Raw genomic sequence first — 27103 nt, 5'->3', positions numbered from 1 at the left:
TCCCCTTGACTGGTATGATTCAGTGGGTTGGGCATTGTCCTATGAACTCTGGTTCAATTAAGGTCAAGGCATAGGCCTGGGCTGTGGGCCAGGTCCCCGATGGATAGGCAACCAATCGATGTTTCCTCTCTTTCTCCCTCCATTCCCTTCTCTTTATAAATAAATATATAAAATATTTTAAAATAAATTAAAAGATAAATAAATAAAACTTCATAACCTCAAATATAATCTAGCTGGAAAAAACAGGACTCATGAAAATTAATGTCCATGGTAAGTACCAAATAAGTGGTGGAGAGACCAAGTACTGTCAGGAAAGAATCATTGGGTAAGGAAGACTGCATGAAGAGAAATGTAGATCTTAAAAATGAGCCTTAAAATTGCACTTATAATACTGTATTATATATTTGAAAGTTGCTGAGACTAGATTTTAAAAGTTCTCATCACAAGAAAAAAAATGTATTAACTAGGTGTAGTAATGGATCTGAACCAGATTTATTGAGATTATCATTTTGCAATATATACAAATATCAGATCATGTTGTACACCTGAAACTAATATTATATCACTTACTTCTCAATTTTTTAAAATTGCACTGTCCAGTGGGTTATACCACACACAGCCATGTAAATTAAAATTCAGTTAAAAATAAAATTCTTGCCCTGGCTGGTGTGGCTCTGTGGATTGAGTGCCAGCCTGTGAACCAGAGGATTGCCAGTTCGATTCCCAGTCAGTGCACATGCCTGGGTTGCAGGCCAGGTCCCCAGTAAGAGGCACACAAGAGGCAACTACACATTCATGTTTCTCTCCCTCTTTCTCCCCTCCTCTTCTCTCTAAAAATAAATAAATAAAATATTTTTTTAATTTATAAAAATTCTTCAGTCACAGCCATTTTTTAATTGTTTAATATCTGCATTTGGCTAATGGCTACCATATTGGACATTACAAATACAGAACATTTCCATCACAAAGTTCTGTGAGACAGTGGTGCCTTAAATGGTAGCTATAACTAAAATAAGCTGATAAAACTGTAGAAATTGTTTTACTCAAACTTCACAATGACCTTTTCTTATGAAGTTTACACAAACTTCACAAGAAAATTTGAGGCTCAGAGAAGTTAAATAAATTTTCTAATGTCACCAAGATATTAAAGCTAGGATTTAAATCCAGTTCTGTCAAGACTCTCTATTTTCACTTCAACATGACATGAGAAGCAGAGCTACAGAACATGGTTTGCTTTGGAATGCAATAACATACTATAGGTTGGAAAGAAAGTGAGGTGTTGCAAGTACCCCAGAATGCTTTAATTATGTAAAATATTTTCAGATCATCAGCATTTGAGATTAACTAAGGGAGTGTAGACAGGAAGCAAGACATGAAGTCAGAGGTTTCTATAGTTTTAATGTCTACCTCAAAACTCCATGATCCAAATACATCTTACAGAAGAATAATTATAGATTTAAAGGTGCAACTTCTCTATTTGTCTCATCTCACAAACAAAACCCAGATTGCAAAGGGGTCTTAGCACATAATGCAAAGCCTAGCACATAAATCCTCATGCCCTTCCCGAATTGTGATGTTCCATGCAGGACTTTAGTCATGCCTCAGCAAGTGTCATTCTACCACATAAGGCCACTTCATGATTACTGAGTACTAGTATAAAGTACCACATTTTGCCATGTGAAACGCTCACTTTTTTGCCCAAATTTTTGAGAGAAAAATAAGGATGCGCATTATACATGGGTAGTACTAATTCCATACCTATGTAAATGTTAATTATTTTATTTATACTTATGCATTAAAAGTGTAATTCTAGAAAGCAATAATGGTATCCATATGCAAAATACTATCCTAGAACACAATAATTGGCTTTGTTTCTAAATATAAATAAATAAATAAATGGATTAAAAATTAAAACAAAAGGTTTTTTCCCTGAAAGTGTAGGCCAAAAAACATGGGTACACTTATACACCACAAAATATGGTAAATATTTTGTAAATACCCCATAAATAATCAGTGACACACTCATTTTGTTTTCTGTGGGAAGTGGTTCAAAGTACTGGTGCTTATGGCTAAAGGGTTCATTCTATGTGAACAGATGATTCATAAAGGCTTGATACAAACTAAAAACTGTTAACACTAAATCAACTGATGCTTCTGTTTTATTATATTACCACTCAATTTTACTCAGTGCCTACTGTGTATCTAGCAATTTAGGTTAGTACAGTAACTCAAAGACTCTCCTATCTCTTTTAGATAGATAAGACACATATTCCTGTGACAGAGAACACTTTAAGGCATGAAATCTTGGTCAGAATTGAAGTACTTGCCTTTATGGTCCCATCAGCCTGTAACTATTCCTACTGAGCATGTCCAAATCCAAGCCCAATTGATTTTTAAGGGGTCTGTAGCAGATGTTATATAGAGGCTTTCACAGTGCCGCTTCTGGGCTAGCACACAGAGTGCTGAAGACCCCAGTCTTTCTTCTCCAGTGGATTCCATCTTTAACCTGAAGCAAAGGAAAATACAAAACTTTGTAGAAGAAATATATGCTAAATTGGTTGTTTAGCATAGTTCTCTTTTAGAGATAGGGCACTCTCTTCTATAGGGCACTACTATCAAACAAACTCTGAAGTTTGGTTCCTGCTACTGTCCGCTATTTTAGCCAAGAATAGTGATTGTTTTAACCTTTCAGTGCAGGACAAATTTACTCAGAACATATCTGAAATAAAAGTATTGAGATCAGAAACATGACTAACCTGTGTAGTTCACCCCAAGAGACCACCATTTTAACCAGTCACATTGCTGGTGTAGCAAATGAAATGCTTTGGGTCAAAACAGCAGGAATTAATTTAACTTGAAACCAGGATGCAAGAGGAAGTAAAGCCTTCTGTTAACTTGATATTTTATCTACTTCAAACTTTGCCTATCTTAGAATATATAAAGCACTTTTCATATATTACCTCATTTTGCAAGGGCTATGTCCTCTCCATTTTACAAATAATGTAGGCAAGGTTAGAGACTTAATAGCAGGTAACTTAGCTCAGTGGTTAAGATAATGGATTTAAGTTGGACAGAGCTGGATTTAAATCTTGGGTCCCCTATATATTTGCTGTGACTTGGGACAAGTTATGCAACTTCTCTAAACTTCAGATACCCTTAATACCAAATAAGGAGGTACCACCTACCTCTAATAACTGTTGTGAAGATAAAATGAGGTAAAATATAAAATACTTTAATATATTGTTTCTATTAAGTGCCCAAGCTCAACCACCTAATGAATAGAAATGCAAATATTCTGCCTAAAAATTTCACATTTTTCATAACAATCTTGAAGCCAGGAAAGTCACTCATACCCTCATAAGGTTTCTTCCAAATCCAAGATTTGGCATCTTTTAAAAAAAAGAACTTACTTCCTCCTTTCCCTCATTCCCTACTTAATAGTGAAGACACCAATGTATCCTGTGGAAAGTTATTCAACAACAAAATCATTCTTCCACCAGAAAGAAACTAATTTTTCTCCCAATTGGCAAGCTTTTTCACAAGACATGATCTTAGCCTTCTAAGACTTTAAAAATAACTTTGAAGGAATTCCCAAAAGCTTCCATTTTTTTAATTTTGCATGTTTATATCCCAAGAAACATTTGTTTTTTTCTAACAATGTTAAGATATGAGTTTACTCACTTCGCACCCTAATTTCAGGAAGGTATCAGCACACATTTTCCTAAGTAAGCACTGAAAGCATGCTCCTTCTGCCCTTGTGAATACAAAGACCACATGGTTTCTCTGGTTAATGATATCGTTCCTTCTCAGCATTAGATGATCCCTTAAACTAAAGTGGGCAAAAAGGTACTCACATAAAAGCCATCAGCACAGTGTTACTTTTAATAGAAAATTCTTTAGTACTCAATCAAGATATTTATGATGTTGGTTTGTTTCTAGTCATCACTGTGTATACAAAGTAAATATAAGTAACAGGAAGCACTATACACTGAGAGTCCTTACAAATAAGTATTTAGCATCCAGCACAAATAATGCCCCCTTTTTATTACAAAACCTTTTATTACAAAATCATAAGCACGTGATTCTGTAAGATAATGATATCACACTCAAGAACACCATATGACATTTTAGGTAAAATGTTCAAATTAAAACTATAAATTATTACACCCATATTATTATCCTACCAGCCACACTGAAGGAGGCCTTACTTCTGCCAGACCCTGTATATCAAAACCCAACTGAAATGTTGTATGTGACAACTGACTTATGTATAAGACTATTCATTTTGGAGGAAATAACAAGACTGTAAACTACTTAAATGTCCAACAATAAAGATTAAACAAATTATGGTTATATATATACATTAGATGACTATGTAATCATTATAAAGAATGTGGTCGCTCTTTATTTACTCATTTGGAAATCTTAAGCAGAAAAAGTAAGGTACATGGCAGAGTATGTATGTAGAAGAGGAAAGCGTAAGTGCATATATTTGCTTATATCTGCATAAAATAGCTCAGGAAACATACACCGGTAACTGCTAACACGTACTGGGGAGGGGAATCAGCAGGCTTAGCAGACTTCACTTGAATATACTTTGATCTTTTTTGAATTTTGAACCATATGAATATATTGCCTATTCAAAAAGTCACATTAATTTAATAAAGCTTGAAAATGATAAAAATTATGGGAGTCCTACAACTAGCTATTACTACATTCTATATACTAGTTTATGTCTTTCTCATACCTTCTGCCTATAAGGGTAACAAATACAAACATTTTATTTAAACTAACGTATATTAAAGAGAGAAATGGAAATCAAGTCAAATTACACTTAAGGTCATTCGGCAAAACTATTTATGAGAAAAAATACATACTAAATAAATGCATCACTTACTTTTAAAAGTTACCTAACATTTATTATATACCAACTAGTGCCTGGCCTTCATATATTTTGATCTTCAAAAGCTGAGCCTCGGAATAGTTCACTGACTCACCAAAGGTCACTGGAATGGTAAACTGAAGCACTAGAATTTGATTTAGCTCTGTACTAAACTAAGGCCCCTGGCCTTTTTTAGTACATCTTAAGCTTCTTAGGGCATCCTCACATTAATACTGGTAGCTCCTCTTAGGGCTCACTAAAATCATCTGACTTCAGAGTTTGCTGCTTAGTCTCTCTAAGAAAAGTAGAAGGCTCTGAGCAAAGACAACATCCCCTGAAGCTTCCACAAGCCCAGAAAGGGACTGGGCCCTGAAGACACAGAAAAATTAAAATGTATGGGTCAAAGGCCTCCCAAGATCTATCCTTTCCCTCGGAGATATCATTCAAAACAGGGCTAGACTAATAACACTACTTTTTCCATCAAGTAAAATGAATCCAAGCATTATCCAGGAACACATGCACTGTGTTCAAGGAGCCAGGTCTCAGGAAGGAAGGCAGACCCAGTATTGCAGGAGCCCACGTGGAATCAAGCCAGGCAGAGCATTTCACTGCCTTCCTCCGAAGTTCAGCAGCCAAACTTAACTGCCTTATGACTAACGCACACACCCCAGTGCTGGCTTGAGATAAAGGCCTGCCACCAGGACACATGGCTCAAATGGAAGATAAATTCAGAACAGCTAAAAAGTAAGGGGACACTTACCACACCACCACTAACTGCAGAGAGAGAGAAAGCTGAGACACAGGAAGTGGCTTTAAGAAGTGGCCTCAGAGCCTGATTGGCTAATGAGTAAAGGCAGATTCCCTCCTCCTTTACTTTCAAAGGTATTGAAGTAACCCAACCCCCTCATTATGTGTTAATGAACCAGTGATGCTACCTGCACTGTTTTAGGTTGCACTTTTTAAATCAAGTTTTCTTTTGAGCTAATGTACCTAGCACAAGTGAATACAGCTAACTCGGGCTACTTATATATATTCTTGTTTAGATGGGCCTACTGAAAATAATTTTCATTCCTTTAGGATATCTTCTTATCCTTTGTGACCTCAACATGGTTAATTTATGCAAGGTAATTTAAGCAAGGTTTCATTCTAAACAGTCTAGATCAGTTCAAGTATTATTCAAGTTAATAGGCTTAGAGGATAAAAGGTGAGTGGTTAAAGGCTTAGCTTTGAAGTAAAATTCAGCTTTATAAAACCTTATTAAACTAACCCTTTTCTTTCTAGTTATTTTCCACCATTTTTTACCCCTAGCTCAAACCCCTTTGACTTGTCAATTTTTTACAAATTTATTGTTGTCTAAAAGATATAAAAGCTTCCTGTTCTACGCACTTCTTTGGGTCTCCATTCTCTCATGAAGTCTCCCATGTCTGCACAAAAGTTCAATAAAATTTATATGCTTTTCTCCTGTTAATCTCTCTTTGTAAGTTTAATATTCAAGCCCAGCCAAGGATCTTAAAGGGGTTGAAGAAAACCATTTTCTCCCTTACAGTAGCAAATGAAAATTATTTCAAAGTGCTGAACAAGGATATTCTGGGTTGTGTTTCATGTGAATTATGATCATTTCCAGGATACTTTTTAGCTGCACAACCTGGAATAAATTTTTTAAACTCTCTGAAACTCAGTTTTATCCCCTAAATCATGGTGATAGTGAAGCAGGATAGTGAGAAGCTAGGGCAAGTAGAATAAGGGGAACTGAAACAAAATAATTAAACAAGGCCAAACAATTTGGTAATTTAAAGTCCCCTAAAGAATCACAAGGTTTTATCTTCCCTAACCAAGAACACTTAGTTGCAGATGGTTTATACATTCCAGACCATCCCGGGGCAGACTGGCCTTGGTCCTGGTCCCTCTTCAGTCATGTTCTTTGAAAATAAAACTAACCAAAAATAAATAAATAAATAACCCTGATTCTTTTATACGCATTTTGATGAATCAGCATATTGAAGGACACACCTGAAAAGCTAATGTTAAGACCCTGCCCCGAGACTTCCCCTAGAATTTCAACAGACCAAAGAAAGATAAAAAGCCTGAGCAGCTTGCTCTACCTCCTGCGATCATGTCCACACTGTTCCCTTCACAGGTGTGCATCTCCTAAATTCCCCTATACACTCATTTTGATACAGCAGCATATTAAAAACGCACCTAGAAAGCTGATGAACATTCTGCTAAAACCCTCCCTAAGATTCTTGCTTGCAGGAGAAAGATAAAAACCCCCAAAACAAAGATCCAGTGTGGGCTCACTCTAAATAATGCCCATGCCCCTTCTCAGGCATAAACTTTTTACTTTCCTTCTCCTAAACTCTAAGGGTCCACACAAGACTTGCAACCAGGGGAACAGCAGGCAGTGGCAGCTCATCCTGGGCTTACTCCCTGAACCTGCCTCCAAGGCCCCCCTTTTCTCTGACTCCCCAGTGAGCTTACTTCTTTTACTGTAACTTCTATTTCTTAGAAAGCCAAAACAGCCCTGCCTAGGCCCTCTCCTTTTGCTTCTTCTATCTGAAGCCCTTCCTTTGTTTCACTGTCCCTAGCTTTAATAAACATACTCTCAAAGTCACCTGGACTCTGTTGTGAGATCTTTCCTGCATGAAATGAAGAACCCACACACTACCTGTGGGCCAGAGGCAGACCCACTCCAGATCCAGATGCCATGCAGTAACAATAGTCATACCTACTGAGGACCTGTAAGAACTTTAATATCATAAATTGTGGCCCAAAATTTGGATTTTTGCTGCTTGAGCTTTGAAGTTGATTGCAGAGCATAATGTTGTATTTTGGGGCTCTGAACTGCCTGCAGAGCCAGCAGCCCCCACTCTGTGTTGATTGTACTGTTTGATAAATTGTACACCTTGCATCGTTGTTAAATGATACTCCCTGTACTATAACTGTGTGCTCAAAGACAGCCCACAGGCTACCTACAGGCCTGGGCTGAAACTAGGACTTGACAAATGCTTTATTATATATTACCCTTTGTTTCCACCTCACAACCCCACTAGCTTGATCACTGAGTCAGCCAACTATTGCAAGTCCAGCTGCCCCACCAACAGAAAACAAATGATGTAAGTTTACAGTCTTGTTTCTCCTAGCAACCCATTTTTTGATCAACAGCTCCTTCCAACTTTTGCCTTTATAAATCAGGTCTATTCCCTCCATTTTGCAAAATAGGCTTGGTTCAAACTGAGGACTACATGTCCCCATTTGCAAATCATTACCTGAGTAAACTCTTCAAATTTCTTTAAAAAGGTAGCTCCAGATTTCTGTTGCACTATTTCCCTAGCATATATACAAATATATGAAAGAGTCCAGCATAATGACTAGTCCATAGTACATGCTCAATTCATACTCTCCTTCCTTCTTTGCTCATTACCCACTTTTGTGGTTAGCAGAGATGAAAAAAAGTAAATAAATGCTTGCATGAGTTTTCTTATGCTATTCAATTTGTCTGTACATCATACAACTCTTTTTGTATACAAATAAAGCAATGAAAATAAGTTTTTGCTTCTAAATTTCATGTGGTTACAGATCTACCCTCACCCATAATTTTCTACTTTAGCACTAGGAAGATTATCTTGCAGGTTTCCTTTTCCAAAGAGAGGTGCACCAGTGGATCATTTTGGAATCCCAGGATGATTGTAGGGCTCTCTGAAATCACTGTAGGAAAACTACTTTAGTAAAGAGCTTTAAAATACCAAGATAATATATATAGGCAGAGATTCACATACCCCACGTGTTCTAGGTATTGAAAAGGAAAAGCTGCCCAATCTCTAAAGTAGATTCTTGGAGAGAGGAATGAAGAAAAATTGGGTTGCAAATGCTGAAATTAGCTGACTCTGCAGTCCTACAGGGGGTATTAAAAATATGTGAGCCTTGAGTGACTCTAAATGGGACACTTTTGGCCAGGCTTAGCACTGAATAAGGGAGATCATCTGCCCTCAAAGAACCTTGCTGACCTAAGCAAGGATCTACTTGAACAAGATGACGATTACAGCACCATAAGTTAATGCAGCCACACCACGTGACAGTGAGTGAAACAGACTCTGAGTTTGGGATGTATTCGGGAGTCAGGCTGCCCCTCCCCCAACCATAGATCTAAATATTCTTACAACTCAGGGGAAGAGAGAGGTGTGTCCATAGTAAGGTGTTGGCAAACAACAATCTCCTCACCCTCTACACACGCACCCTGAATTTGCGGAATTCATTTTGATTGCATCTATACTCAACAGATGATATAAACATTATATAGCATCACAGATTGAGCCCATTATCCCCAATTCTTCATGGCCCCACTATAAACAAAACAAAAAGAGAAAAAGAAAGCAAAACTTCCCCCACCCCACCCTGTGAAAACATCCTTTCAAAAACTTCCCTTCTCATCCCTTTTTCTAATTATCACCTGTGATGCCAATTAGCTACTCTGTTCATCTCTACCAGTCCTGCACTTTTCTCTTCACCTCTATTCCACTTCTAGTCTTCCTTAGGGCTCATCCTGTTGCATATAGTCCCTGACCTTGAGATACCTGGGATCAATTTTAGGTCCCTCTGTTTTAATCACAATCCTTCTTCACCAGGCTTTTTGGCTAACTTTTTTCTATTTCTCTGGGCCTGTAATTCTTTCCCCTTCCCCTCTTATCCCATCAGTACCTATGCTGATAATTCTCTTCTTTCTTCCCCATCCATTAGGCACTGAGAATCTCCTGAAACTTGGCTACTATTTTGCTTTCCAAAAATTGAACAAATATATGATGCAATGCAATATGAGTATTACTGGTAAATCCATGGAAATGGTATCTTGTTTTAATATGCTTTATAAATTTTGATACTCAAAAATTTAAACATTTAATTATAATCACAAATTTAAAAATATCTGATTTTTTCTAATGATTTAACCTTTTTAAAAGACATACAAATATAATGATTAAAAGGCCAAGCAGTAAACTCACATTTACTGTATGCTCTACAAATTGTGAATGAAAAAGAGATTATGCAATAAACCCGACAAGTTCAAAGGGGCCATGTGGCAGACCTGGCAAGTTCAGTGACCAAAAGTAACCACACAGGATAATCTGATTAGTTGCCTAACTGGGCAGGTCATAGCAGGTAGTCACATCCTAGGCCAATGGCTTCCTTAGCAAAGGTCAATCTTTACCTTAAGTGAGCTCTGTCTTATGTATCTAGGACAACATACCTTTCAGATATGAGAGTAATTTTCTTTTCCTATCCTTCAAAGTCCCAACTATCGGCATCAGACTCAAGACCACCAGAGGATAGGACCACAGAACGCCTCCTTGTTTTCTTGTTCCCTGCATATCTTCTCTACATGATGCAGATGTTAATTATTATATCCTGTACCCACCAATATAAAAGAAGTATGTGTTTCTCCATTTTGCCTTTTATCCAGTCCTAGAGATTTCCCTGCTATGCTTTCTCCTGTCCCTTTAATCTATCACCAAAGGATTTCGTGCACCTTCTTTATGTCTCCTCCTTTGATTGTCATGTATAAAATGAGCTGGGAAACTGCCATTTTCCAGAGCATCTGAGATCTTGCTCCCTGACATAATGTGATCAGTTTGCCTCCAATAAACTCATAAAAATTCTCTACATGTTTGGATGTTTCTTAGGCAACTCAATGATATTATTTAAATTTTTATCTCTTCTTTTTCCCCTTTCTCTTCTTCTCCCTCTCCCTCATTTTTCTTCTGTTCCTGCTATTTTTCATTATTTTATGTATTATAGGGTTTCAGAAATTTTACTGGAAAAAGTTTTTATACATTTTGGGGACTCACATAAAGAAAATATATTTATTTATAGATTGCTTCAGCCACTTGAGTTACATGATCTTATGTCTTAACTAAATAATTCTTTATCAGGGCATGGGTACTACTTTCTCAGTCCAATGGGATACAAAGCCAACCAACTGATCATTAGGAAGAATCCCCATTTTAAAGACCTATTTGTTTAATTGTGGTTTCATAAATCCCTGCTTTTCATAAATTTTACTTTTTGAATATGAACACTTTCCGTAATTATGTACCTGTATTTTAGCCTGATTGATCCATTTCCCTGTCACTTTAATATGTTGATCTAGGTCAGGGATTTTCAACCCTTTTCACCTCATTACACACACAAACTAACTCCTAAAAGATATCTTTTGCAGAGCTGACAAAAAAAAATAGGTAAAATTTTGATTCATTCACACTGGATGGCTATTGCTGTGTTGGCTGTCATCACTTTTTTTTTATTTGACAACCTAAGGGAAAATTGGTCAGTTCCCCTGACTAAAGAGTCAGGTATTGCATGTTTTAAAAATTCTTGGGCACACCAGTTGAAAATCACTGATCTAGACTACAGATAATACAGAAATTTGAATAAATCTTAGGACTATCACATTATAATCAGTGATACCACCTAAAATGTTCACTTGTTAGGATATGAAGTCTTGATTTGCATGGTTAACTCTTCTCTTTAGTTATCCTTATTTTGATTAATTTATCAGTTTCCTTAATATTTTTCAATTTATTATGACAACCTATACAGGAAAACAGAAAAGTATAACGGATATTTATATGCCTGTTAAGTAGATTTAACAATTGTCTATATTATGGACATATTTTTGGATTCTGTTACCCATAAAGCAAAACGTAAAAGAGGACGGGGGGAGAGTAGTCTGAATTGGGTTATGAGGCCCCCTTGTGGAGTACCTCACCTCAGCCATTGAACTCACTTAGCTGGCCGTGAGTCTGTTCCAAGCTCCGGCTAGGGGGGCATCCGCCAGGCCCTTCCACTGGGGAGAGTCCGTGGCATCTCCTGCCCAGTCTGCCCTCGCACGAAGGCCCGCTCTCTGGGAACTCACCTCCCCGCAGCTCAGGGAGAGCCCTGTTAGGGTCGCTATTGGCCCTTGTCTCAGACCTTCCCAAGGGACACGTAGTAGAGTGACGAAATGCACTCAGTTCGTAGCCCCACCAATGAGCTTCCCTCCGCCCTACGGGAGAAAGCTAGGCCGTGTTGGAAAATATATGAGGCCCACTCTTCAAGACCTTTTATGATTATGGTAATTTCCCATGACACATAGCGACATGCAAATACAGTGGGTGGTGCCTGCACGGTCCTTGCGGACAACCTCCTGCCCGTGAGCGCGCCGGGTATTCCCGCCTTCTGACTCTAGGCGGGGAATCCTAGGAGAGGGTTGTTGACGTAGACATTTGGGCACAATGGCGGCTCGGCGGCGGCGAGGGACTAGCAGCAGTCGGACGCGAGGTTCGGAATTCATTGTTGGGGGGGCAGAATGCTGGGGAGCGGGAAGTCGGACGCCCCGTACTCTAGCCCCTCCCCTCTCTTACCTTTCCGTCGCACCCTGACCCGCACTTGGCTGCCAAGCTAGTTTTGGTAATACTAACTTGCTAATACTAGTTTTGCAAATACTTTGCAAGATTTCGGTTTTCAGGGGTTTGGGGATTATAGAATTGGGGACCTGTAACAACTAACACAGTGCCAGCACTATTGTATACCTTTAATGTCATCCAATTAAACTAATTGTAAGGAACATCATTATTTTAGTGCCACTAAGAAAGGAGAAACCCTTCCAGTTAAAACGTGATTCATTGCTTACATGCCATCCATTGTAAGATGCATCCGGGTTTCAGAGATAGTAAAACGCAAGTCTTAGGATCGATGAGGTATGTATTCTCTATTATTGAATACATGTTCTTAAATGCACAGGTCGATCCTACAGATTCAATATTATTGTCCTCCTGTGAATTTTACAGTTGGAGCAACTGAGGTATGGAGATGAAATAAGTTCTGCTAGGTTCCACAGCTAAAAGACAGAGCTGGGCTGTAAGCTCTACACAAGACTCTAGAGCATTCCACTTAACCATTATCTCATACCAGCATGGGTAGTTTGTGGGGTTTAGGCACACAGGTAAACAAAACAGATAAGCAGGATAGGAGACTTATGCCTCAAGCTATGAACTCACAAGAGCCCTGATGCTTCCATTTTACTTTTTAAAAAACTGATAGTCAATTTATTAAAAAGTTTAAGTATCTGCAAGGGTGACTTCAACTTTGACTCCTGGCTCAATACTGGTGAAAGTAATCTGTTTAACGATCTCTGAAGGGCTGTGCAAATCAAAGAGTTGATTGTGGATCCTCATCTGAAACCAGTCCCGAGTCTTAGAGCCCTCCCCACAGGGAGTTTGTCTTGTAGTGGTTCTCAGAGTTTTGGTAGACATCCAAACTGGTCCTTGGCCTTTGAGATTTCTTTTCCTGTGCACCTCTGATCAAGTCAGCACACACCTTCTCCAAAGATTTTACCTTGAAGCTGGTTGGAGAGAAATTCTTTTTCCATGAATCACAACCTCTGGTTCCACTGGTGTCTTTCTGGTATCCTTAAAAGCCATGGCTGCAACAGGGCCCCTTGATGGACTTGTTCATCCGTTAGAGCCAACAGCCATGAGTCAAGAGCAGGCAGGATGGAGCTCCCATGCAGCTGCAACCCTGTCTTCCTGAAAGAGCCTTTCATTTTATTTTATTTTTTGGCTAGAGTAGCAATTTAGGAAGCAGTTACTCATACTGTTATTAAGAGTTGTCATTTCTTTGTAAACTTACAAAACCATTCTAAACCATTTCTTTAAAAAGATAGTGTTTTTCCAAAGTAGGATTATATTTACTGTGTACTCATTCTTTGTTTTGCTTTCTATAGCATCAAATAAAACTGACAATACAGTTACAGATGACCCTTCTCCTGCCAAGAAAACTCGAAATTGCCAGAGGCATGGGGTGAAAAAGGAGCCTGTGGCTGGAGGAAAGGCTGACAAGGACAGAGCGGAAGACAAGCAAGGTCAGCCTAGTGTGGGAGGCCAGAGAGGACTTGTGCCAGCAAGAAAGTCTCTGGAAGGAGTAAGGGTGGAGGATATCTTGTTCATTCAACTCTTTTTTCTTCCTTCTTCAAGCCACAATAACTTTCCATCTTTTGGGCATAGCATTTTCTTGGAACCTTCAGTTTCATGATTTGAGACAGACTGAGGCTAGGCAGATGAGGACTGCTTGGGAAGGGCAAAGTTAATTATGACAGGTTTCTAACTTGATTCCCATGCAAGTAGACATATACATGTCTGCCTTTCCTCAGAGTCTGTGAAGACCTTGCTGTTAAAAGGCAAAGCTCCTGTGGACCCGGAGTGCACCTCCAAGGTGGGGAAGGTAAGAGATTCCTGAACCCATTGATTTCTCAGAGACCAGTGTACTGTAGTTATTGGGATTCTCATCTGGAACCTTGCTAGTATTTGTTTTACAAATCCTTGCCAAAATATTATTAGTGATTAATTTTCTTCAAGGCTAAGAGATGGGAGAGGTGGGGTTAGAGGTTCATAATCAGGGTGTTTTTAACATGGTTAACTTCTGGAGCTGTCCTCAGCTTTCCATACTTCATTTTCTTTCTCAATTAGAAACTTATATCATTATCAAGGAAGAGATAAACTGTGCCCTGGTATGGCATGAGTTACTGATGAATAGGAAAAAGATTTGAAGAATACAAAGGAGCAGGTTTTCTTTTTTTTAAGCCATGGTCTTATTTATTTATTTATTTATTTAATCTTCACCAGAGGGCATGCTTATTGATTTTAGAGAGGGGCTAAGAAAGTGAGAGAGAGAGGGAGAGAAACATTGACTGGCTGTCTCTTACTCACACCCTGGACTAGGGACCAAACCCTCAAACCAGGCACACCTCAACTGTGAATTGAACCTGTGACCCTTCAGTTTATGGGAAACGCCCCAACCACCTGAGCCACACCAGCCAAGGCAAGGGCAGGTTTTCTTTAACTGACTTAGAATTATTTGTGTTTTTGTAATTACAAAAAGGCAACATGTTTTTTATTATAGGAAGGACAGCTTATGTGTGAAAGAACATACTTTTGCATTTTTTTCCCTGGAAGATGGGTGTTCGTAGTGCTGGAGAATGACACCTTGAGACATAAGAACATTTAGAGCCTCACTTAGGATCTCATCAAGACTATACAAATGTCAGTTTTTTCTTTTCTCTCTAGGCCCATATCTACTCTGAAGGGAATGATGTGTATGATGTCATGCTAAATCAGGTAAGGAGAGAACCCATTCTATTTATCAGAATTTCTTGTTGGTAATTATTGAATTCTGGAGTCTGTTATAATAGCCACATTTTCCCTAGCACAGTCTATCTAATAGTGGAGTCCTCAATAAGAAGCAGATCTTTTTGGAGATTTCTGGTCTTTTACTGAACCTATGAGCTCACTGTTCATATCATTTTGCACATTTTCTGACAGGTTGTTGGTCTTTTTCTAGGCTTCAAGGAACTTTATATTATATGGAGTATAGTCTTTTGTCTGTGACAGTAATTTTCAACGGTTTTCATCTCATGGCACACATAAACTAATTACTAAAATTCTGCGACACACCAAAGAATATGTCATATATTTTTGCCGATCTGAAAAAAAAAATAGGTATTACTTTGATTCATGCACACCAGATGGCTATTGTTGTATTGCCTTTTGTCATTTTTTTTATTTGACAGTCTAATGGAAAAGAGGTCAGTGTCCCTGACTACTTAGGTATTGCATTATTTTTCCCTTAGGATTTTATTTATTTATTTGTTTGTTTATTTATTTATTTATTTTAGACAGAAGGGAAGGGAAGGACAAAGGGAAACATCAATGTGTGGTTGCTTTTGCTTCTCAAGTGCCCCCCAGCCTGGGGACCTGACCTGGTCTGCAACTTAGGCATGTGCCCTTACTGGAAATCAATCCAGCGACCCTTTGGCTTACAGGCCAGCACTCAATCCACTGAGCCACACCAGCCAGGGCTATTTGTATCTCCTAATATGCTCACTTCTTCACCATAACCCCCATAACCCCCATCCCATCAGGCAACCATCAGACTGCTCTCTGTATCCATGATTCTGTCTGTTGTTTGCTTAGTTTGTTTTTTAGATTCAGTTGTTCATAGATATGTATTTATTACCATTTTATTGTTCATAGTTTTGATCTTTTTCTTAAATAAGTCTCTTTAACATTTTAATGGTTTAAAATGTTATATAATAAAGGTTTGGTGATGATAAACTCCTTTAGTTTTTTCTTGTCTGTGAGTTCTTTATCTGCCTTTTGGTATCTTTGCCAGGTAGAAAAACCTTGACTATAGGTCCCTGCTTTTCATGACTTTGAATATTTCTTGCCAGTCCCTTCTAGCCTGAAAATTTTCTTTTGAGAAGTCAGTTGACAGTCTTACAGGAACTCCCTAGTAGGTAATTAACTTCTTTTCTCTTGCTGCTTTTAAGATTCTTTTTCCTTAACCTTTAACGTTTTAAATATGATGTGTCTTGGAGTGGGCCTCTTGCACCCATCTTGTTTAGGACTCTCTGTGCTTCCTGGACTTGCATGTCTATTTCCTCTACCAAATTAGGGAATTTTTCTTTCATTATTTTTTCAAGTAGATTTCCAGTTTCTTGCTCTTTCTCTTCTACTTCTGGTACCCCTATGATGTGAGTGTTGGAATGCATGAAGTTATTTCAGAGGCTGCTTATAGTATCCTCAGTTTTTGAATTCTGTTTTCTTCTTGTTGTTCTGATAGGTTGTTTTTTGCTTCCTTATGTTCCAAATCATTAATTTGATTCTTGGCTTCATCTACTCTACTGTTGTTTCCCTGTAAATTGTTTTTTATTTTAATTAGTGTTTCCTTCAATTCTGATTGGATCTTTTTTCTTCCTTTGAGGTCCTCACTAAGTTCCTTGAGCATCCTTATAACCAGTGTTTGGAGCTCTGCATCTGATAGATTGCTTATCTCCATTTTGCTTAGTTCTTTTTCTGGAGTTTTGATCTGTTCTTCCATTTGGGTCATGTTTCCTTGTCTCCTCATTTTGAAAGCCTCCCCATGTTTGTTTCTATGGTTTCTATGTATTAGGTAGAGTCGCTATGACTCCATGTCTTGGTATTGTGGCCTAATGTAGTAGGTGTCCTGTAGGGTCCACTGGCAGAGCCCCCCCATCACCCAAGCTGGGTACTCAAGGTGTGCCCTTTGTGTGGGCTGAGTACACGCTCCTCTTGTAGTTGAGTCGTGATTACTGTTGACAGGTTAATGGGAGGGATTTACCCAAGCCAGTCAACTGCAAAGACTGGCTGTGACCACTGACCACCAACCTCCACCCTCTGCAGAGGACCAGCTGTGCAGGGCCAGGGTGGTGGTGCTCCGACATGGTCTGTAGCTATCCCCTGGGTGCATGGGCCCTGGTGTTTCCTGGGTGGTGTAAATAAAGGTCAGTCCGCCACCGGTGTTCTGCCTGAGGCCACCCTACCTGACCTATAAAGCAATGTGAGATGGCTGCTACTTATGCTGGGCTTGGAGATTCCCAGGCAAAGCCAAGCTGTGAATCTAAGCTGGCTGCTGCTAGGGTCAGGCCTGGGGCCTCTTAGCAAGAGGTATAAGGGCTAGGGACCCACTGAGGCTGGCTGTTGCTTGTTTGATAGGATTTAGGAAGTTGTGAAGCATGAGCCAAGAACAGCCACTCATATAGAAAAGTCACAGTTAACAGTTTGAATTGGCCCATAAGTTGGGTGTGATAGAGTCTCAAGGGATCTCCAGAGTTGGGCAAACAGTGTTGGCCACATTGATAGATTCTCGGGTATGGCATCCTCCTGCCAGCTTTGTGGCTGTGTTGGGGGGAGGGCTGAGAAAAGGGACAATGATCTCTGCCTGCCTTTCTGTCTGGGAGAAAGCTGTCCTCAGCTCTGACCTTGATGCCAGACACTTCAGTTCCTCCCCATATGCCACTGGTGCCTTTCAAGTTGCTACCCTGGTGCTGGAGCTCAGAGGGATGAGTCTGAGTATGTCTGTGTGCAGGTTTTTAAGAGGAACTGCTTGAGACTCCAGAAGTTTCTTCCGTCAACTCAATCTCCATTGATTTTTGGAGCCAGAAGTTATGGGGACTTATTTTTCTGTTCCTGAAACCCTGGGCTGGGGGCATGGTATGGGGCTGGGACTCCTCCTCCCAAGATATCCCTCCCGATTTTCATCTACCACATGTGGATATGGGACCATCCTGTTCTGCATATCCACCCCTCCTACCAGTCTGGATGGATGTAGTTTCTTTAATTCCGTAGTTGTCAGACTTCCATTCACCTTGATTTCTGACAGTTCTGAGTGATGGTTGTTCTTTATTTTAGTTGTAATTTTGATGTGGTTGTGTGAGGAGGCAAGCTATATTTACCTATTACCTTTTGATTTTCTTTGTGGTATACTTTTTGCCCTTATTGAAGTTTTAAATTTTTATGTTAAATTTGTTAATTTTTTCTTATTAATTAACCTTTTCTTTGTTTATATTTATTATTTTGAATAGATAATACATTGGCCTGGTTAAATTATATATCCTGAATATATATCCTCATATATGAACTTATTGATTGATCATATATAATTTTAACAGCTACCTAGTGTTCCTTTGTTACTACTTCTTTCACATAATGTATCACAGGCAGATAGAAAAGATCTTAAGGACCCTTTTTTTGTATGTATCCTGACGGGATCAAACCTGCAATCTTGGTGCATCAGGATAATGCTCTAACCAACTGAGCTACCTGGACAGGGATTAAGGCCCCTTTTTATTCTAACATCCTATCACTTTATAATGTGAACAGACAGAAGGTAGGAAGGGACAGCTCACTTAAAAAGAGGGCCTGAATAACCAGGACTCGACCTTATAGCTCAAGCTGCTATTCCTGTCATGGACTACTCCCTCTCTTCACTCTGAATACGTTACTTACTGTATACCTCTTTTAAGATACTAATCACATTCTCTCCAGATGTCTCCAAGTCACATCACATTAGGTATGGGACCCACGTGGCACTGGTTTCTGCCTATCCTCTGTCCCTTCCTAACATTGTCCTGCTCTCAGCTCATTGTGAAATTGCTGCCGCTGACAAAACAAAGTTCTAAGTAGAACTGTTAAACAGTAAATTGTCTAAACAAATAAGCATCATAGTTACAGACCTCTGAGGCATCAAAATTATTTTCATTTGAAAACTAATTATTGGGAATGGATTGGGAGCTGGAAAAACACTTATGGCCTAAGAAGTATGTATGGAAGGAGCTGAGGCAGGAGAAAAACAGGAGCCATTCAATAGGGGATTTTTGAGGTTGAGTGGAATGTTTCAGGAAGCTGCCAAACCACAGTTTTAATTCCTAGGGATCCAAATTTTAATACAGAAATCCTAATCCTCCCTTAAATCCTTAGTTTTACAGGAATCTAATTGCCTTGCCCCATGCTCTCCTTTTCCTTATAGCAATTACTGGCACTTCTGACCAAGGAAGAGTCATTGGTTTATGCTGCTTCTATTTGCAAACCTCTGTTGTTTTATATTTGTCTCACTCATCATAGACCAATCTCCAGTTCAACAACAATAAGTACTACCTGATTCAGCTGTTAGAAGATGATGCCCAGAGGAACTTCAGTGTTTGGATGAGATGGGGCCGAGGTAATGACTTTTACTATGGATTTTCTGAGTTCTCCTTCAGAAAGCTAGAAGCAAGTTAGTGAGAGTTAAATTTGGTGGAACGCAGGCTCTATAACCTGGGAGGAGCTTAAGAATCAAATTGTGCTTTCTGTAATTGGGGAATGGCAGGCATTTTCATTAGGAAGTTCCCACTGGAAAAACTATGAGCAGCCTGTTGAGAGTCAGAACTCTTTGTGATTAGTCTGCTAGTGCTGCTCATGGACTATGGCAGTTAGCAGGTAACTAAGCCTCCCTCAGCCTTTCTCCTTTTCCTTCTCCCCATCCTGCCCATTTGTTAGATGCTAAGCATAAACCTTAGACAGCTGGCTTGTTACTATTAGAGAACACTTCTTGGATTAGGGGACCAGACTTATGTGTGGCACTTACTTTGCAGTTGGGAAAATGGGGCAGCACAACTTGGTGGCTTGTTCAGGGGACCTCGACAAGGCCAAGGAAATCTTTCAGAATAAGTGAGTGCTAAGCAATGAGTATAAAAAAATATCTTCTTCTTGGATGCATTTTTAAAACTTTTGTAAATGTGATTTGCACATGTGATATTTATGCAATGTGATATTTATAAATATGATATTTAGCACATGATCAACAATTAGGAAATTTGGAGAAAGTGGGATGACACTATACAATTAGACTTCTAAAACAATACTTTTACCATGGATGGATGAATAACTTTCTGGTGTCTCGAGAAATGTTTCTTTCACAGAAGGGGATTGGATAGGGATCTTGTGTCTTATATCTCCAATGACTTCTGTGATGCTCCAGGGTCTCTGGGAAGCCCAACTGTCCTTCCCCCCACCTTTTTTTTGGTTCCCTTTACCTCCAGAGCATTACTGCTTATTCAGGGTCCTAATTGAGAATCCAGATTTATGGAAAGTTGATGTATAAAGAGCTATGTTGTGGGAAATAAAATTTGGAGATGCTCTAAGGAAACAATAGTAAGCCTGTCCCTAGTAGTAGACCCTTATTGGTAAGATTTTCTCACCACCTTGTACTCTACAGATTCTTTGACAAAACAAAAAACAATTGGGAGGATCGTGAGAAGTTTGAGAAGGTGCCTGGAAAATATGATATGGTACAAATGGACTATACCACCAATGCTCAGGTAAACTCTGACTGTACATTTAGGGGAAAAACCATTTCCTCTTAGCCAGGGTGAAGTCCAGCAGAATGACTTAGGTCAGGTCCTAGACCAGAACAGGCCAGAGCATCTGGAGTCTTGCCGTTTCCTACCAAAGAAAAGATTACAGTTCCCTCAGGAGTAACTTTCACTCATCTTTGTAATCTTCTTCAAGGGGCTGTAGAATGAGGATAAATATGCTTTTCTAGTATGTGTTATTTACTACGGTTCTTATGAAATCTTAGGTCCTGTTTCCAGAAGTTTAATGCTATCAATCAAGAGAGGAGTAATAAACAGTCAAACGGATAAAACTACACTGAAAGTTGTCTTCACTTCTGGTTATACAGGGTGGAGCAAAGCAGGGTGACAGTTGTTCATATGGAAAATAATACAATAATTAGTAAACAATAATATAAGGATAAACTGTTTCGTGTACTCACAACTGTAAACTTACTTTTGCCCCATCCTATATACTACAGTAAAAACAATGTAATCAAACCGAAGTACAAACAGGATGTTGAAAACTGTGCTGGAGAAATCTTAGTCTTTTTTTTTCTAAGATGTTATTTATTGATTTTTAGAGAGGGGGGAAGGGAAGGATAAAGAGGGAGAAAAACATTAATGTGTGGTTGCCTCTTGCACGCCCCCTAGTGGGGACCTGACCCATAACCCAGGCATGTGTCCTGACTGGGAATCAAACCAGTGATCCTTTGGTTCCCAGGCCGGTATTCAATCCACTGAGCCACACCAGCCAGGGCAGAAATCTTAGTCTTTTTAAAATGAGAAGATAAGACACAATAGCTGTCTTACATACTTAATGATATTGTATCAGAAGGGCTTTTAGCCTTATTCTGAGTGTTTAACAATGGGAGGCAGAATAGGACTAGAAGGTGGAAGTCATACTGAGTACTCTAACTGGGATGGCCTGTGTTCAAGAGGAGTCTGATGTTCACTTGCCAGGGATATTGTAGAGCCAGTCCTTGCAGGGAGCTTAAAAGAGATCCTTTTCAATTTTATTATTTGTTTATTTTTTGGCTATAGAATGAAGAGGAAACAAAAAAAGAAGAATCTCTTAAATCCCCCCTGAAACCAGAGTCACAGCTAGATCTTCGTGTACAGGAGCTGATAAAGTTGATCTGTAATGTCCAGGCCATGGAAGAGATGATGGTAGAAATGAAATACGATACCAAGAAAGCTCCACTTGGTAGGACTTCAGATTTTGTCCTACATACTGTCTTCCTATTTTGTAGTTCCTTTAACAGGATCGTTCATCACCATGATGGCTGAAAGCTTGCTGATAGTAATGAAGAAAAAGAGGTTTGGGGTGAGGGGTTGTATGGAGGGAAGAGGAACTATTTTGAAAGCTGAAAGGTGAGAGTCTGTTATGCAGGACAGAAATACAGTTTACAGGATGGAACTTCAGTTGTGCATGCTGATCTCTTGTTGGGTCTACAGGGAAACTGACAGTGGCACAAATCAAGGCGGGTTACGAGTCTCTTAAGAAGATTGAGGATTGTATTCGGGCTGGCCAACAAGGACGAGCCCTTGTCGAAGCGTGCAATGAGTTCTACACCAGGATCCCTCATGACTTTGGGTATGGCCTGTACTGTTACTTCGCTTTGGTCTTCTACCCAGTTTATCCTTTGCATCACTCCAGCAACTATAATAATCTTCTTAGTCTTTCAATTCTGTATCATCTTGAATTGATATAGAGCCAAAATGATTTATAGATAGCCTAATTAATCAGCTTACAGATATGGAGTGCAGTCTCCTGGCCTGATTACAATCCTATTCTCTGACCAAGTAGAAGTTACTAACTCAAGAGAGAATGGGTTTAGCTATCCAACCAACAAGCACCTTCAATCATATCACCCCCTATTTCCTGTCTTTTAAAAGTGACTATAACCACACTAACACCATTTCTGTGAACTCAAATGTTAGGTATGTAAATTAATTTATCATTGTTGATTCTGTATTCTTGTGCTTATTTAGTCTATTGCTTTATAGAGCTTTGCAAACTAGAAATAACCCTGAGTGGTCTACTTCTGCTTCTAGACAGGACTATACCAAAACTATTTCTTATTGATGGCAATGTACCTTATTTTTTAAAAAGCATCCCATAAAAAAGAATTTCAACTCTAGTCTCAAATGTCAAAATCTTATAGTTTGTTTTATGCTACTCAGAGTATATACATCATATCTCTGTATGTTTAGAAGTTAAAATCTCTACAGATTTCTCTCTCTCTCTCTGTCTCTCTTTCAAGGAGAACCTCCATTTCTCATACCTTTTCTAAAGGCCCTATCTTTAGTCTGTTGTTTTCAGTCATGTGCCACACATAAGAGACTTATTATGGGTTATACATCTGTCCTTAGACTCCGTACTCCTCCATTAATACGGACAGAGAAAGAACTATCAGAAAAAGTACAACTACTAGAGGTGAGAGATGTGTGGATGGGGAAGTATTAAATCTCTTGTCCCAGTTTCTTCCCATTTGATTCTATATCTCACCTTGTCAGGCTTTGGGAGACATTGAAATTGCCATTAAGCTGGTGAAGACTGAGCTGCAAAACCCAGAACATCCATTGGACCAACACTATAGAAAACTACACTGTGCCTTGCGCCCTTTAGACCATGAAAGTTATGAGTTCAAAGTAAGACAAAGGATCATTTATTTTCATATCTTTAAGACCTACCCTTCCCCACCCCACTGTTCTCTGGCTACTTCTGGTTAAGAGCAAACTTTTGTATAGGGCAGAATTTCTATTTACTAGAAACTTCGGGAGGTAGAGCTCTTTCTGAGTGCTTTATGAGACCATTTGGGAGCAGAAAGGTCTGCCAGCTTATACCCAGGCCCTCAAGTTCTTCAGCTTAGCTTGGTCTCATAGAGTCCACATTGGCAATTTCTTTCATTCTTTTTCACAGGTGATTTCCCAGTACCTGCTGTCTACCCATGCTCCCACACACAGTGACTATACCATGACCTTGCTGGATGTTTTTGAAGTAGAAAAGGAGGGTGAGAAAGAAGCCTTCAGAGAGGACCTTCATAACAGGTCTCAGTTTAGCTTTGGGTTTGCAAAGACATTCCCTTGCCTGAAGTGCAGTTATGGAACTTAAGAGAAGGATGGCAGAGATAGCTCTTTTATGCTTATAGCCTATGTTTGCAGGAGAGCAAAAGAGACTACAATAATAATGGCTTTTCCTTAGGATGCTGCTATGGCACGGTTCCAGGCTGAGTAACTGGGTAGGAATCCTGAGCCACGGGCTTCAAATTGCCCCACCTGAGGCTCCCATCACAGGTTATATGGTGAGTAGGAATTGGACCCTGGAAAGAGGTACAAGTGAAAAGGATACAATAATTTTCTCAGTCCTTTTTTTCCCCCTAGATTATGATTAGCAGTGCCCTTCCCAAGCATTAAACTAGCTCACTTTTTTACTGTGTCCCTCATTATTTAAATCCCTGAATACATCCATTCTTTCCCCCCAGAAAGCAGAGATTCACCAATGCTTCTAGCTTCTCTAGACCAAAACTATGAGGGGAAATGGAAAAGAATCTCTGTTGTGTTTAAGATTAGAGAAACACAGGGTCAGTGGTATGAGCCTCCCTTCTAACGCAATAGGTTAAGCAGCTGACCTTGGTGTTTGTTTATATATTTCAGTTTGGAAAAGGAATCTACTTTGCTGACATGTCTTCTAAGAGTGCCAATTACTGCTTTGCCTCTCGCCTAAAGGATACTGGACTACTGCTCTTGTCAGAGGTAAGGCAGAAGGAACATATCTTTGATCTTTATTTTTTTATTCATATTTTTCCAAAGAAAAGTTTGACTGCCAGAGAACTCTTTAAGAGGGGAGTCAAGTACAATTTCCACTGCATTAGATTCCTCTGCCATAGGGGAAGAAAGTACTGATGGGACTTTTTGTTGGCTTTAGAACCATCCAATTTTCAGCAGGATGTGGGCATTCAAAGATCTGTTTCTTTGCAGGTAGCTCTAGGTCAGTGTAATGAGCTACTAGAGGCCAATCCAGAGGCAGAAGGATTACTTCAGGGTAAACACAGCACCAAAGGGCTGGGCAAGATGGCTCCCAGTCCCTCGAGCTTCGTCACGCTGTAAGTACTCAGAGCCTGCACGACCAGAAAAGTTCTTTCTGCTAGTAGGACTCTACTTTCTCTATTCCAGCTTCTGAACAGAGGCAGATGTTGACATATTCTCCTCCATTTGGCAGGAATGGGAGTACAGTGCCCTTAGGACCAGCACATGACACAGGAATTCTGAATCCAGATGGTTATACCCTCAACTACAATGAATTTATTGTCTATAACTCCAACCAGGTCCGCATGCGATACCTTCTAAAGGTTCGATTTAATTTCCTGCAGCTGTGGTAACATTGATATTAAATAAACCAGAGAAGATATCTTTAAGCAACAAAATAGGCAATGTTGTACTTTTAACTTTCTTGTATTTTATGTAATAAATATATTATAAATCTACCACGGACTTCTTTGGGTTTACTTCTGCAAGCACATCTTTCTTCTGATGTTAGTATGTCTTTATTTTTATTTTTTATTGATTTTAGAGAGAGGAAAGAAGAGTGAGGAACATCTGTTTGTTGTTCCACTTATTTATGCATTCACTGGTTGCATCTTGTATGTGCCCTGATCGGGGATCAAACCTGCAACCTTAGTGTATTAGGACCACATGCTAACCGACTGAGCTACCTGGCCAGGGCAAAGGTTATTTAAATGGAAATAAAGGCCTGTAACTTTTTAGAGACCAGACTACCAATATCTATCAAAATATAAAATGCACACACCCTGCCCTGGCCAGTGTGGCTCATTTGGTTGAGAATCATCCCATAAATTAAAAGGTCATATGTTTGATTCCCAGTCAGGGCACATACCTGGGTTGCCTGCTCAGTCCCCAGTTGGGGTACAAGAGGCAACTGGTTGATGTTTTTCTCCTTCCTCAATGTTTCTGCCCTTCCCCCCTCTCTAAAATCAGTAAGTGTATCCTTATTCAAAAATTAATTAATTTGCTGGTGTATCTGTCTACACCATGCCCCTCTCCTTTCTTGGAGAGTGAATAAAAAGTTTATTCTCTACAAAAAATTTAATTAACTAAAAAATATAAAATGTATACACCCTGTAAAAATTACAGATGTATATGTTTATATAGATGATGTCACTGTAGCATTGTTATATGCAAAAAGATCCATAGATAAGGAACTAGTTAAATATATTCATCCACTGAAAGATTGCTGCTTTTAAAACTAAGTAGACTACACACTTTTCCAAAAAGTAGAAGAGAAGGGAGTACTTTCTAACTCATTTTATAAGGCCATATGAAACCAAAATCAGGTAAAGATATCACAAGAAAAACAAACTATATACCAGTATCTCTTAAGAACATAGATGCAAGCCCTGGCTGGCATAGCTCAGTGGATTGAGCACAGGCTGGGAACCAAAGTGTCCCAGGTTCAATTCCCAGCCAGGGTACATGCCTGGGTTGCAGGCCATAACCCCCAGCAACCACACATTGATGTTTCTCTCTCTCTCTCTCTATCTCCCTCCCTTCCCTCTCTAAAAATAAATAAGTAAAATCTTTAAAAAACATTTTTTTAAAGTATACACTTAAAAAAAAACATAGATGCAAAAAAAAAAAATTATCAAGCTTAAACCAGCAACCTATAAAAAAGATTATACACCATGAGCAAATGAGGTCCTGGGAATGCAACATTGGTTCAACAGGTGAAAATCGACCGATGAAAGACATAACCATCCTATTAGATCCAAAAAAGCATTTGGCAAAATCCAATACCCTTTCATGATAAATATTCAACAAACTCAGAGTGAGGGGAACTTCTTCAACTTAATAAAGGACATCTGTGAAAAACCCACAGCAAGACTGAAAGCTTTCCCCCTAAGATCAGGAACAAGACCAAAAACGCCTGTGCTTAATACTTCGTTCAGTGTTTTATGGAGTTCTAGCCATAGTAATTATATAAGAAAAAGAGAATAAAAAGGCATCCAGATTGAAAAGGAAGAGGTAAAACTATATATTTTAAGATCATACAATCTAATATGTACAAAAAGCCCTAAAGAATACACATACACAAAAAGAAATTAGAGGTAATAAGTTCACCAAGGTTGCAGGATACAAAATCAATATAGAAAATTCAATTTTCTATACATGCAATGAACTGAAAATGAAATTGAGAAAATAATTCCACTTACAGTAGCATCAAAATATAAAAATAATAAGAAATAGAGTTAACCAGAGAGGTGTAAAACTGCTACATTTAAAACTCTAGTACATTGTTGAAAGAAATTGAAGACATAAATAAATGGAAAGACACTGTTCATGGATTAGGAGACTTAATATTATGATAATGCTCCCCAAAGGAATCTATAGATTCCATGAAATTCCTGTCAAAATTCCAACAGCCTTTTTTGCACAAATGGACAAAAAACCTAAAATTCATATGGAATTACAAAGGGACATGGAATAGCCAAAACAATCTTGAAAAA

The 27103-nt window shown here is 39.0% G+C and overlaps 1 protein-coding gene and 1 pseudogene across 6 annotated transcripts; one reads left to right on the top strand and one right to left on the bottom strand.

Moving 5' to 3' along the window:
- The first annotated feature begins 12061 nt into the window (after window positions 1-12061).
- Window positions 12062-25066, top strand: PARP2 (poly(ADP-ribose) polymerase 2). Of its 6 annotated transcripts, none has more exons than XM_036031091.1 (16): window positions 12062-12190; window positions 13626-13772; window positions 14061-14131; window positions 14974-15024; window positions 19330-19426; window positions 19839-19914; window positions 20462-20564; window positions 21621-21783; window positions 22035-22173; window positions 22953-23016; window positions 23097-23231; window positions 23503-23630; window positions 23785-23884; window positions 24237-24335; window positions 24561-24685; window positions 24802-25066. In XM_036031091.1, the coding sequence occupies exons 1-16, from the start codon at window positions 12145-12147 to the stop codon at window positions 24959-24961; spliced, it is 1704 nt and encodes a 567-aa protein (XP_035886984.1). In that variant the 5' UTR covers window positions 12062-12144; the 3' UTR covers window positions 24962-25066. The 6 variants fall into 6 exon arrangements, with proteins under 6 accessions (XP_035886984.1, XP_035886976.1, XP_035887001.1 ...); XM_036031083.1 differs by having other exon boundaries at window positions 13626-13781; XM_036031108.1 differs by having other exon boundaries at window positions 12068-12190; window positions 13665-13781.
- LOC114490356 lies at window positions 12970-13332 on the bottom strand (annotated as a pseudogene).
- Window positions 25067-27103: the final 2037 nt, after the last annotated feature.

Source organism: Phyllostomus discolor, chromosome 1 (genome assembly GCF_004126475.2).
Source record: "Phyllostomus discolor isolate MPI-MPIP mPhyDis1 chromosome 1, mPhyDis1.pri.v3, whole genome shotgun sequence".
In the NCBI taxonomy this organism is placed as follows: Eukaryota; Metazoa; Chordata; class Mammalia; order Chiroptera; family Phyllostomidae; genus Phyllostomus; species Phyllostomus discolor.
The sequence above is the reverse complement of the archived record's forward strand: the minus strand, read 5'-3'. Positions and strand labels throughout refer to the sequence as shown.

Coding starts and splice junctions, on each gene's coding strand:
- PARP2 (XM_036031083.1), top strand. CDS start 12,145: ATGGCGGCTCGGCGGCGGCGAGGGACTAGCAGCAGTCGGACGCGAG. Junction 19,427..19,838: donor TTGGATGAGATGGGGCCGAG/GTAATGACTTTT, acceptor CTTACTTTGCAG/TTGGGAAAATGGGGCAGCAC. Junction 23,017..23,096: donor AAAAAGTACAACTACTAGAG/GTGAGAGATGTG, acceptor TCACCTTGTCAG/GCTTTGGGAGACATTGAAAT.